The sequence below is a fragment of the Zea mays genome, chromosome 10 (genome assembly GCF_902167145.1).
Source record: "Zea mays cultivar B73 chromosome 10, Zm-B73-REFERENCE-NAM-5.0, whole genome shotgun sequence".
NCBI classification, from domain to species: Eukaryota; Viridiplantae; Streptophyta; class Magnoliopsida; order Poales; family Poaceae; genus Zea; species Zea mays.
Window position 1 is genome coordinate 6,819,220 of NC_050105.1, and position 12,680 is coordinate 6,831,899.

Consider the following 12,680-nt stretch of genomic DNA (forward strand, 5'->3'; position numbering starts at 1 on the left):
TTGTTCAATGTTTGGTTACTTGATTTAATTTAGCCTGGCTACTATGAGACATTGTTTGGTTGCTTGTATCAAAACATGAACCAGAGAAAAATTTACAAATAAATCTTCAAATTTTATACAACATATATGATCTAGTTTTGTCCGAAAAAATATCAAAAATACAAATACGAAATCGGTTCAGTGATTAAATCTTTTAATTGGAAAATATAATTAAAAAACAAACTAAACAATCTTTTAGTAGAACGTGTCGCTGCATCCCACTGTCCTGGCCGCGCGTAGATGCTCAGATTGGGCATCGCCAGCCGGCCTGGCTCAGGCCTCCTATTTACATCTATGTAGCCTGACTTAGTAGAGATATCAACCAAACTAACTATGTTTTAAAGATCCGCGGCTGCAGCTTCTGCACTCAGCCACCCAACCAAACACACGGATAGGTCTTTGGACTAATGGTGCACAGTGTGTGTGTGCGCCCATAACGTTAAGTGCTTTGGTCATTTGAAGTACAAACACTGCTGCAGAATTTAGTTCCAGTGATCCCTGCTGATTTTGTATTACATTTTGTCGGGGAAAAAAAACTATCCTCGCTTTTATATATACTCGGTGCTGGTCCATTCTTTGTGTATCTATATCTAGCAAAAAGCTTGCCATATTCATGCATAACCTTAAACAAGTTATTAGTCTGTTCTACTTGTAGTCTGAAACTGTAGTACTGAAACACCATGGTAGTCGACGGTTCATGTCGGCACTAGCAAAGCATGATGCTATGTGGACATAGCTACTGATAAGGCGTGAACTGAAGAAAGAAAAACAGGGAGGAGGAAGATAGTGCCGAAAGATGACACCTAGGTACGGACATTAACACATCAATTAGGGAGGGTTGGACCTCGATGAACCATTACGATGCGAACTAGTAGTTTAGTGACTTAGATCCCGTTTGTTTTTCTCTTAGATTATATAAGCTAAAGTATGATGAAAGAGTAGCATAATAAAATATCGCTCGAGATCACAAATAATCTAAAATAAGTTATCCAATACTACCTTATTTTAGCAGGTGTTGTGTTTATATGGATTAATTTTTAGTCATTTCATTTTATTTTGTTAAATATGAAAATTAAAATTGAGTTTTAGTATCCATATTTAGCAATCTAAGACTAAAATAAAGTTAAATAGAGGGAGTAAAAATTAGTCCATACAAACCAAATGTCTCTTAGCCTATTTATGGTCATAAAGTGATATTTTATCTTTCTACGTTTTCAGCATAATCCAACTAATATAATTTAGAACGAAAACAAACACACCCTCAGCTTAGGTGATATATCTGGACAAAATTATGGAACTTGTGGTGCATCTCACTCATTTGAAAAAAAAGATATGATATTGTTTTAGATGATGGTTGCAATATCCGTACCAAGGCGGCAAGGCCTGACTAGTACACAACAGTTATCATTTTTCTCTACAATGAGAAGTCAAGTACTTCCATTTAGAACCGAGGCTATTGTTTTTCCCTTCTACCTTGTCCGCTTCTCCTTGAGAACAATTATGAACAGCAATTAAGTAACAAAAGTAGAAGGGAAAAAAAGACGAGACGAGGGGAAGTCGTCGAGGAGCAAAAACCTATAGAGCTGTATTTGACTGGGGACGTTTACCTGTACTCTGTCTGTCACAAATTAAAATTCGTTTTAAATTATTAATAGATTTTTATAATACTTAATATATGTATTTTATATATATGTCTAGTTTTATTATTATCTATTTGAATATAAATATAAAAATCAAAAGATAAAACGAATACTAGTTTGAAACATAGAGAATTATCTAGCATGGGCTACCCTGCCCTCACTCCGGTACGTCTACCAGATTACCACCCTGCCGTGGCACCTTTGTTGTCATGGCTACCTTTCTTGGCCTCCATGATTAGGGATTTAATCTTTAGGGAGCAAACAAGAACAAACAGGAGCCAACATCACAATCGTCACCATGGAGCACCGCAGAGACCACACCGCCGGCTAGGTGGGCACACGCCACATGGATCCCCCTTCCCTGCCCCATCCCATGGCCAGCAACTGTATGCACACTGTGCTCCTCCTTGCTTTCCCCTACTCTCGTCGCTACCCTAGAGCTTAGCTAGGGTTTTGTGGTTATCATTTGCTAAAGCCTTATCATGGTTCACAGTTCATATAAAATCCCTCTCATATATCATAGGGCAGTCTTTTTGGGAGTAGGAACAATCATTTCACTGCCCTGCCCATTATCAATCTGGGTGGATATTTTATCACTTTAAGGCTCAAACAGATTCAAAGTAAAAATTTGGCTAGAGCAAACCTGCGACGAAAATGTGCACAACGACGCAATACACAACTTTCCACAGGAATATATAACCATGGTGAACTGATATCACTACTCACTGTAATCAGGATAATACAAAATCTCATATATCATAAGCTGTTTTTTTGGTGAATAGGAATCATATCAGTACACACCATGGTCAAGCTGAGTGGAAATTATCTTTTCGATGTCAGAATAGAGCAGACAAACTTCCTGCAACACAAATCTACGATGAATGAAATACGAGTCAAACGAGTAGCAAATTCATACACACACACACATATATATATATATATATATATATATATATATATATATACTGTATTTATATATTACACCTGGGTGCATTCAATATAGAGAATGCACCCAGGCCGAACCTATGTGTCAGGTCCGAGCCAACCGTCCCACCCAGGCCGGTTTCGTCCCTCCCGCACGCTCCGGACAGAACCTTTTCATTTTCCCGCCCCCGCCCCTCTTTCTCTGATACCACTGCTGATCCAATTTCTCTGATACCACTGCTGATCCATGTGTTCCCCTTTCTTGAGGCCAATGCATCAGGTTTTCAGTGGTGCTGTGTGGGGGCAAACCAAAACAAGGCAGGCTTCAAATCAGAGGAACTGTTTCCCTCTAGCCCAGGGCTCTTATTACAGCTGGTATTATTTGCAAGACGCCAAGGTCAAGATTCTCATACTGATCGTGTCCTGTAGTGTGGGTTGGTGCCTTTTTCTCCATCTCACTCATCCGGCAACAGTTCTGCCCTTCCAAGCAAACTTCGTATTGGCGGCTCTGATATTTTAGGCACAATTCCTTTTCTGACTGGGAGGGAGCATTTGTACTGAATTTAGCTGCCAAAAAGGAGAACTGTTCTGTATAATTTTTTTTCTTGGTCACCAATTTGCAGTTCTTCTGTGATGTTGTTAAAATCAGCCAAATATATGCACCACCCTTCCCATATTTTCTACCTTTTTTTTCCTGAGCTGATGCCACTCTTTTTCTTGATTGCATGATCTCACTCTTTTTCATTATGTATCTGTCTGACTGATGATCTCATCTCATCCGTTCTCACCTGAATGAGTTGCTGGTTATCCAACTTCCGGTACCCAGCTTCATGGCACCACCAAAGAATGAAGTGGCCGTCTAATTTGGGCTCTACTGCCTTGGATTCCAACAGAGGCTTGATTATTCTTATCCAATGTGGATTATATGGGATTGAAAAAAAAGTATAACTTTTTTTGATTTGTTTGGAAATCAAAGCCACCCAATCTCATCTAATCTACGTGGATTGAGAGCAAAACAAATAAACCCTAAATGATGAGCTGATACGTATGAAACTAAGCCATTCCAAGCCAAAGCAGCTTTGTCTTGTTCCACGATGTGACTGAACTCAAATAAAACCGTCCTTGTTTGCGCTCTAGTGGAGCACTTCCAGAAGCGACACATACATGATACATCCATATATCCACATCAAGTAGAGAAGTAGGATTAGTCTGCAAGCCTCCACTAATGAGTCAGCACAAATCTTCGGATTAATGCTTGGTTTAGGCCACCTCTGAATAAAAAACCCCCGATGAAACTAGATGCCACCACACATCCAAGGACGATGGATACGTTTCGTTCCAAGTCCCGTTGCTGAGAAAAGGACGGATAGGTTAAAACCTGAAAAGTTTTTGGTCTTGAGGTTTCCAAACTGTTGCAAAAGCTGGTTAGTTTTTGTCCCGCAGTTTGAAAGCTGGCTAATAAACTAGCAAATTCGGCCACAGTTTTAAAAGCTGGCTAATCTTTGTCCTGAGGCTCTTGGCTTTCTGACTGGAATGGAGAAGCAACAATCTTGGACCGGAGCTCGAGTAACACTGTTGTGGCTGTGAGTTCCAGCACAGACACTGCCCTCCTGATGGATCTTTTTCTTGTGTTTTCCAGACCCCTGTGTTCAGTTCAGGCTTCAGTCTGAAACTCTGAATGGATATATAGCCAAGATTGTGGAATGCAGGAAAGTTCACATGCATGGAGGTTTTATGAGACTAATCTTGCCGTTGCCGTGTTTATTATCTGTAGAGGACCAATCAATAACGAAAAAAAATTAAAATGGAATAAAAAATCCTTGATTTATCATCAATGGGTGAGCAGCCACAAGATCTGAAAACCAAGCAGCTAAGGCCAAACCCTTCTCTCAGAATGAAAGGCCAAGATCGAACTGTGTGATCATATAATAGCATATCTTTCTAACAAAAAGCAGGGTCAGTCAGAGTTCCATTCAAAAACAAACTAAGATCTCACAAAGCACCTCATTATGAAATGTTCCCCCCTGCAAAAAGATAGCCAATAGAAAAAAGAGGGGGGTGCTAGGTGTACACCTCTGATGCGGCTATGCCAGCTGACAGCGGGTCCCTGTGCAGGCAGATTATTCCAGGCCCACACACCAGTGTCTGCGGGGATCAGGCATGTCCAACCACGACAGTGAGAGAAGAACACTGTTTTTTAATACATAATAATAATAGCTACTTACAGACGGTACCACGTCGCAGCTTACACAGCCTTTGGAAATGTTTCGATTAGGCTAAGAGAAGACAGGCTCTGCCATCTGGTTGTTTACTCCTCTGCCTTTTGCACCCTCAGTAATTTTTTTAATATGCTTGTTAATTTAGAATTACCCCACCACCACTCCCTCAAAAGAATACACGACCGCATAATTGTACTCCATGCCCACCTTTTGAAGGCCCATATGGGCAACCCTGCAATTGTCCAGAGGCCTCGAGGGCATATATGTAATTCCCATGTAAATCTGGTACACCACATTCCGTTTGTTGGATTAGCTTACATTATCCTGTCTGTCTTCTTTAGAAGGATTCTCAATACAGTATGCAAAGCAATAAAAATAAACTACCTACTTGGCGCACCTTTAGGGGTGTTCAGTGTTTGGTTCTCCCTACTAAACCTTATTTCATGTCACATCAAATGTTAGAGTACAAATTAAAGGTTTTAGATATAGTCTAATTATAAAACTAGTTATATAGATTAAGACTAAATAGCGAGAATAATTTATTCAGCATAATTAATCAATCAATGATTAACAAATATTTACTGTAACATCACATGAGTGAATCATAGACTAAGTAGACTTAATAGACTTGTCTTACCATTTAGTCCTTATTTGTGGAATTAGTTTTGTAATTATATTTTATTTAATACTCCTAACTAATGACAAGACTAAAAATTAGTCTCTTGGATGCAAACGGGTCCTTAGAAAGGATTACTACTTGGCAGATGTGATGAAAGCTATGTAATTTCTTCGTTTGGAATTATTATCTTATATGAGGAATTAGGTAATTCTAAGATTTAACTAGACTAAAAAAATAGAACAGACATACATATTTTAAATAAATTTGTTATAAAAATATATTCAATGAATCCGTAATATGTATTAGCATTCACCCGTGCAACCAGTTATTTTTATACAAGTGTGCAATTAAGCGATATGATTTAAAGCAAAATTCAACAGTGACCGCTATTTTATATTTAGCCTATTTCATCTGAAATCTAGTGCTATTTTATATTTAATCTCTTTTACCTAAAAAACAACCTATGCTAGATTTTAATTGGATACACATACACAGATCACTTAATTATATATGGTTACGCTACACAGGATATATCTCTAGTAAAACCCTATTCATGGTCGAATCGAATGACAATACAAATGAAAACGCAGTCTAACATCAAAATCCCGGTTTTGCCCCCCGTGGAGGGAATGATCCTGCCTCGGGAGCCGGGAAGGAGAAAAAAAACGTAAAAGGGCGAGCACAGCAAAGCAACAAGAAAGAGAAAGCCAAAACACACTATAGACCCCCCCCAAACCCGAGAAGAGAAGTGAGAACCCAAAGCCAGCAAAGCCAGAGCGAGCGAGGGAGCAAGGAGGAAGACGCACCAGGACATTGACGAGCCGCGGTCCGCAGCAGCAGCTCCCAGCTTCATCCCCCGACCCGGAGCCCCAGCACTGGTGCAGCAGGCTCGCTCGCCGCCGCCGCCGCCGCGTGAAGTGAGGCGCGCCCCCCCGCGGACGCTGACGCTGGGACCCGCGCCTGCTGGGAGTGGGCCCGCCCCATTGATGGGCGCCGGCAGGCGCCGGCGGCGAGGGAAAGCGTGAGGACGAGGAGGGCCGGCGGGCTCCGCACGAAGCAGGCCGGGCGAGCCTGCCGCCGCGCCGCCTAGGGAGGGCGCCGCCCGTCTTTGCTTGTTTGCTCGCACCGTCGCACGTCCTGTTCCAGTACCAGGCCAGAGAGAAGGGGGGCGGGACTGCAGGCGGCGGGCCGCGGAGGAGCTAGGGTTCTCTCTGTTCTCACTCTCCCTGCGTCGCCGGGATGGCGGTTGGGGACGCGCTGCGCCGGCTCTGCGAGGAGGTCGGCTGGTCCTACGCCGTCTTCTGGAAGGCCATCGGCGCCGCCGACCCTGTGTAAGCTTCACCCCTCCTTCCTCCTCCTGTTTTTTTTTTTTTTTTGACTCCCCTGGTTTTTCTCGGATCTTAAGCTTCTCCTGCAGGCTGCAGCTCGATTTGCGCAAGACATCCCATCTCATTTGTTTCCGGAACGTTCGTATGCAACTTTTCGCTCGCCGGGTCTGGGCTTTGGAGTTTTGCTGCACATTCCGTTTCAGCTAGATTTGCCTGGTAGACAAGCGAAGCGCGCGTGGGGAACATTCGGATGGGCATATTCCTGTGCATCCTTCCTAACATGGGAGCCCTTTACTTCGAACAAACAAACAAACTAGTGTATGCGACTTTTGGTTACTAGAACGTGTGCCCGTTGAGCCCCGCTAATGTGTAATGTGTGTGAGTTCTTGGGGTGTACAAGGGCGGGAATGCGTGAAATGCACCTGCATTTCTTTGTAACGCTACTGCGCCGCACATTTACGCTAATGTGAAGTGCACGAATTCAGCGGTTCTTTTACATATTTTGTGTCTTCGCCTTGGTGACGTGCAGGCATTTGGTGTGGGAGGACGGTTGCTGCGGCCACGTGTCATGCTCCGCCGGGTCTGAGGCTCCTGAAGCTGGGTGCGAGCTGGGCACCAGTGTGTGCACGCTTGTTAGGAAGGTCATGACCTCGCAAATTCATGTTGTTGGTGAGGGGTAAGCAGGAATTTTGCTTTGCTTGCTACAATGTTCTTAGCTAATAAGTGCTTCGGCGTTTTGGAGAAGTTCAAGCTTTACTGATGTATGTATGCTATGCTTGTATTCTTCAGTACCATTGGCCGTGCTGCTTTCACCGGAAATCATCAATGGATTGTCCATGATCCTGCCAATGATCACAATCTCAGACCCGAGGTACAATTCCTTCTCCCTCGTGAACTGATATAAATGTAGCCCAATTTCAGTTTTATGTGGTCCATTTTGCCGCCATCTCATTTAAAGCGTGAGGCGAAGGGATTTATGCCACTGCAGAAGTCCTTGTGGAGTTGTGGGGTTATTTTGTCCTCGAGTATTTGTTCCACGCCTGCAAATTTTGGCATGTAGTGAGTTTGGTCTATTATTCTGTGAACAAGTTGTCATTGTGATAAGCTAGCTGCGAGAGCACACAAATAGACATGTGAAATAAGTGGAGACATATTTCAAGGTTTTTGTTTGTATGGTTTTGCCCTTGAGCTCAAGTCAACCATGATGACATCCCTTTCTTCATGCACGCGCCATGAGAATTTCTTCATTATCTTTGGGTCTTGCTTACTTATTTTCTAAGCAGAAATGTTTTCTTTGTTTGATGGATTTTAAATTGTAATATGAGTTTCTGTGATGGAACATCAAGCTGATTATGTTCTTCTCACGACGATAGGTTTCTGCTGAGATGAATCATCAGTTTGCAGCTGGCATTCAGGTTAGTACGAATTTTTTCCTTGCATGCTGGATTATTCACTGACACAATGTTTGCTTCTGCTTTTATAATAAGTTACTGTGTGCAGACTATTGCAATTATTCCCGTGTTACCACGAGGTGTACTGCAGCTAGGTGCGACAAGTGTGGTAAGATATCCATGCTTTAGCAACTGGGATCACTATATAGTATCTTGAAGTTGTTCTCTGTTATTATTATATATGGGCCATGACGTACTACTTTATGACTGTGTTACATTGTTGACTGGTCAAATGTTATTTTTCCTTGATCTCTGTATATAAACCATATGTGGTGAGATCTGAGGAGACAAAACCTTCTTGTGGACAGTAGTGGAATCTTGAAAAGAAAAAAAAACACTTGTGATAATTGTGCTCTATTTTTGCACTTAGAACTGCTGTGAAAGAAATAAGAAAAAAAGATTCTCAAGTATCTCTTTATTCTAACTCTGCTAACCAGGCTTCTGACGTGTTAGAGCTTATCAATGCTTATTTTTTGGCAGGTAATGGAAAATACCAACCTTGTGCTCCAGTATAAGAACCTGTGTTCTCAGCTAAACAATCGGTCGAGTATGGCTTCATCGTCATCTGTTAAAAATGATTTGAACCAGAAAATTCAGTCACGCCCTTTGAATGGCCTCACGAGTATACACCCTGCAGATACACGCTCAAAGTTTTTTAGTGGACCCCCATTGACATATCAACAATGTTATGGTCCTGATGGCAGAACTGTGTCTAGTAGTACATTGGCAAACATGGGCAGTAATGCTTCAATGCTTATGGTTGCACAAAGAAATGGCCAAGTGGGTAAAGAACACATTGTATATGCTCCTGACATGAGGTTCAGACCACAAAACCCTTACTGTGACAGGAGAGTTGGGAGTAACACCCAAAATAGTGTTGTGAGCTCTGGTTTTATCTCGTCTATCTCAGCATCAATGGAAAGGCATCCATTAATGACCAACAATCGACAGTTAGAACAAGGAAACACTGGAGAACCATCAGATTCCAGAAGTGTTCTCTTGAAATCTCTCGCATACCATAACCCTTTAGTGCATGAAAACACAAACATGACTTTGTTGCATGGAAGAGGCCAGGTGCCAGGCTTTGTTAATGGTCATGGGGGTTTTGATTTTCTCCCAGAAGGTACTAGAGTAGTCAAGAGTAACCTGTATGGCAGCACAACAAATCAAATTTTAGATCAAATATGCAGTTCTACTTCTGGGATGAAAGGGCACGGACCAACTATTTCATATAAAATCCCCCAACCTACCCAATTTGTTGGAAAAACGGAGAGTTCCAAGAGAGAGACATGTCAAGCTTCTGTTGCTCTGTTGTCTGACTCTGATATTCAGGTTTCTAGTGTCTTGAAAACAGCCATTTCCCAAGAGAATCAGACGAGTAGATCTGATCTTATTGGCTCAAAAAAGGCTAATGAAGTGCATGATCCTACTGATGCAATTGTTCAAGCTGTCAAGAATATGGATCGCCGCAGACTCCCAGACATATCTAACGAGAGATCACCCCCATTCCTTATGGATCCTGCTGCAGAAAGTGATTTGTTTGACATGTTTGGTTCTGAATTTCATCATTTGTGTCACAATGTGGATAATGATCTTACCTGGAAAGCTGCAAAACCTGAGAATTCAAATAGAGATGTACCTGAATTCTCTGATCATCTTGGTTCCTCTCCAGCCTTCAATTCAGTGGATGACGAGTTCCCTTATTCTGGGATCTTCTCACTAACTGATACCGACCAACTGTTGGATGCGGTTGTCTCTAATGCCAATCCTGGTGGCAAGCAGATATCTGGTGACAGCGCTTCTTGCAAGACTTCAGTGACAGATATTCCTAGCACTTCGTATTGTCGCTTAAAAGAGCCAAAGCAGTCTGAATCATCTGCTCCTCCTTTGCTAATCAAGAATGAGTTAGCTGTTTCAAATTTTGTTAAACATCCATCTTTCCCAGAAAAGGCAGCGGATGGCTGTCTTTCTCAAAATAATGCAATACAGAAATCTCAGATACGCCTCTGGATTGAGAGCGGACAGAACTTGAAATGTGAAAGTGCCTCAGCCTCAAACAGCAAGGGCGTTGATACATCAAGCAAGGCTAGTCGAAAGAGGTCTCGACCAGGAGAGAATCCTAAGCCACGACCAAAGGACCGCCAGCTTATTCAGGATCGTATAAAGGAGCTCCGGGAACTCGTACCTAATGGGGCAAAGGTATCCTCTTCTTCTACTTGTGCATTTCAAATGTGTGTTAGGAATTTAGGATTATTTAAGGTTCAATGGCACTTGTTTGAAACTTCATATGCTTGTGCAATGACTGTTAAGCCTCATAACATTTTTTGTCAACAGTGTAGCATTGATGCCTTGTTGGAGAAGACCATTAAGCACATGGTTTTCTTGCAAAGTGTGACAAAGCATGCAGATAACCTCAAGGACTCAAATGAATCTAAGGTGTCCACATACTTATTAATTTTGCCATTTAATTTGCAGCCTTTTTGAGAAGGCAATAGTTACTAACCTCATGCAGTATGGATAAACTCCAAACAGATTCTTGGTGGTGAGAATGGTCCATTAAAAGACTACTTCGAAGGTGGTGCGACTTGGGCCTTTGATGTTGGTAGTCAATCTATGACGTGTCCAATCATTGTTGAGGATCTTGATCGGCCTCGTCAGATGCTTGTGGAGGTAAATGATTCTGTTATTGCTTGTCCTTTCAACTCATTATTGTCAATGTATGCATATTGCTAATGGTGTTGCCTGTATAGATGCTTTGTGAGGATAGAGGTATCTTCTTGGAGATAGCTGACTTTATTAAAGGACTCGGATTAACCATCTTAAGGGGCGTCATGGAAGCACGCAAAAATAAAATCTGGGCACGGTTCACTGTTGAGGTAAGCAGTTCAATGCATTAAGAAGGTTCTCTAGGTTGGCTGAGAACTCAGAAGGCTTGAATAGCTTCCCCCCAGAGCATGTTATTCCATGACTAGATTTCTTTTGCTTCCTCCACTGTCTGCTCTATGGAAGTTCTCATTTTACTTTGTTTATTATGCAGGCCAACAGGGATGTGACTAGAATGGAAATCTTCCTTTCCCTAATGCGCTTGCTGGAACCGAGTTATGATGGCGGTGGAGCAGGAGAGAATCCTAATAACAACATAAAAATGCCCCTTGGAATTGTGCAGTATCCCGTTATCCCTGTGTCAGGTCATCTTAGGTGAGCCAGCTGCCCAGCCAGCACAAAGATCACAGGACAGGAGGCATCTTTGAAATGCTAAGAGCGGGAGGTCGACCCACTTCTGCCATGACTAGCATTATCAACCCAGGACGAGCGGGAATCTCGTGGCATGCAGTGCATCGTCCCTGCAGTGTGCATTCGGAAAGCCTAACAGTAGAGGGGAATGGAGACATGGATAGTTGGTTCGGCGGGTGATCATTAGACGATCGATGTTTTGACTGTATAATCTTAACTGTTGCTGATGCTTTTGCCTTTTGTTCTTCTGCATATTAGTGAATTTTGTTATGTTCTTCTGCTGAATGGAAATTCTGAGTTGAATTGTAGACCTTGTTCAGTTGTTTCTGGTACTAGCTCGAAGTCGGAGCTCTCTTTTTCTTACCGTTCCTGTGTGATTACTAATGAGAAACTAGTTTTACTGTTTACAGTTAAGGTTCTCTTTGTTCTCCCAAATTATCGTGGACCTATTGAAAGCATCTATATAGCCAGACTTCAGTTTAGTTTTGATTATTAATGATAACATAAGATTGTTGTTATTAACATATTTTTTTTATAGTAACAAGTATATTTTTTTTTATAGAAACTATGTTTTTATAGAAACAAGTTAGGTTATAATAATATATGATGATTAGGGTTTGGGATTTTTATGCCCTTATTGATAGAGATTAATGGTATGTATTTTAAAGAAATATACTAGAAGTTTAAGAATCAGCTATAGTTCTAACTTCTAAGTAGTCATAGTATCTTTATTTTTCTTTATTTGTAATATAAACGGAATATGTGATATGAAATGGGTAACTTGATCATGAAATGGGAACTTGATCTAGGTGAATCTAGTTAGATATGGCGATGCACATTTGTAAAATATAGTGCGTCGAACCTTACCTTTGCCACGATTCTCGTGCCTCCCTACCGTGTGCGCTTTCCCTTCACACCGACCATCTTCTCTGAGACACCTTTGTGGCTCTTGATCATGTCATGAACCCGGACAGTTTGTGTTTTCCAGCACCGTAATTGTCTCCATGAAGATCGAGGCCTTGTCTCCCTCCCCATCCAGGATCTCTGTCAGCATGCTCACCACTATCGACCCCAGCACCTCTGCGGGTGCCATCGCTGGCTCTCTCATCCTTTCACATATCACCGCCACCGGCCCCCTTCTACTGACTAGGTTGCCGACTCTGACGCCTCGTTCCATACCACCCGTGAGCCTAGAGTTGTCTCTTTCCTCATCCTCCTAGCCCCAC

The 12,680-nt window shown here is 42.1% G+C and overlaps 1 protein-coding gene across 4 annotated transcripts; it reads left to right on the forward strand.

Moving 5' to 3' along the window:
• The first annotated feature begins 6,132 nt into the window (after positions 1-6,132).
• LOC103640790 (transcription factor LHW) lies at positions 6,133-11,861 on the forward strand. 4 transcript variants are annotated; one of them, XM_008664271.3, is made up of 10 exons: positions 6,133-6,772; positions 7,299-7,445; positions 7,559-7,640; positions 8,143-8,184; positions 8,270-8,329; positions 8,701-10,419; positions 10,555-10,656; positions 10,753-10,890; positions 10,971-11,096; positions 11,258-11,861. In XM_008664271.3, exons 1-10 carry the CDS (start codon positions 6,681-6,683, stop codon positions 11,420-11,422), a joined length of 2,673 nt encoding a protein of 890 aa, XP_008662493.1. In that variant the 5' UTR covers positions 6,133-6,680; the 3' UTR covers positions 11,423-11,861. The 4 variants fall into 4 exon arrangements, 1 of the variants encoding a protein (XP_008662493.1); XR_004853099.1 differs by having other exon boundaries at positions 6,140-6,772; positions 10,733-10,890; positions 11,258-11,817; XR_559857.4 differs by having other exon boundaries at positions 6,140-6,772; positions 10,560-10,656; positions 11,258-11,773.
• The last annotated feature ends 819 nt before the right edge of the window (positions 11,862-12,680 follow it).

Coding starts and splice junctions, on each gene's coding strand:
- LOC103640790 (XM_008664271.3), top strand. CDS start 6,681: ATGGCGGTTGGGGACGCGCTGCGCCGGCTCTGCGAGGAGGTCGGCTGG. Junction 7,446..7,558: donor ATTCATGTTGTTGGTGAGGG/GTAAGCAGGAAT, acceptor TGTATTCTTCAG/TACCATTGGCCGTGCTGCTT. Junction 11,097..11,257: donor GGGCACGGTTCACTGTTGAG/GTAAGCAGTTCA, acceptor TTTATTATGCAG/GCCAACAGGGATGTGACTAG.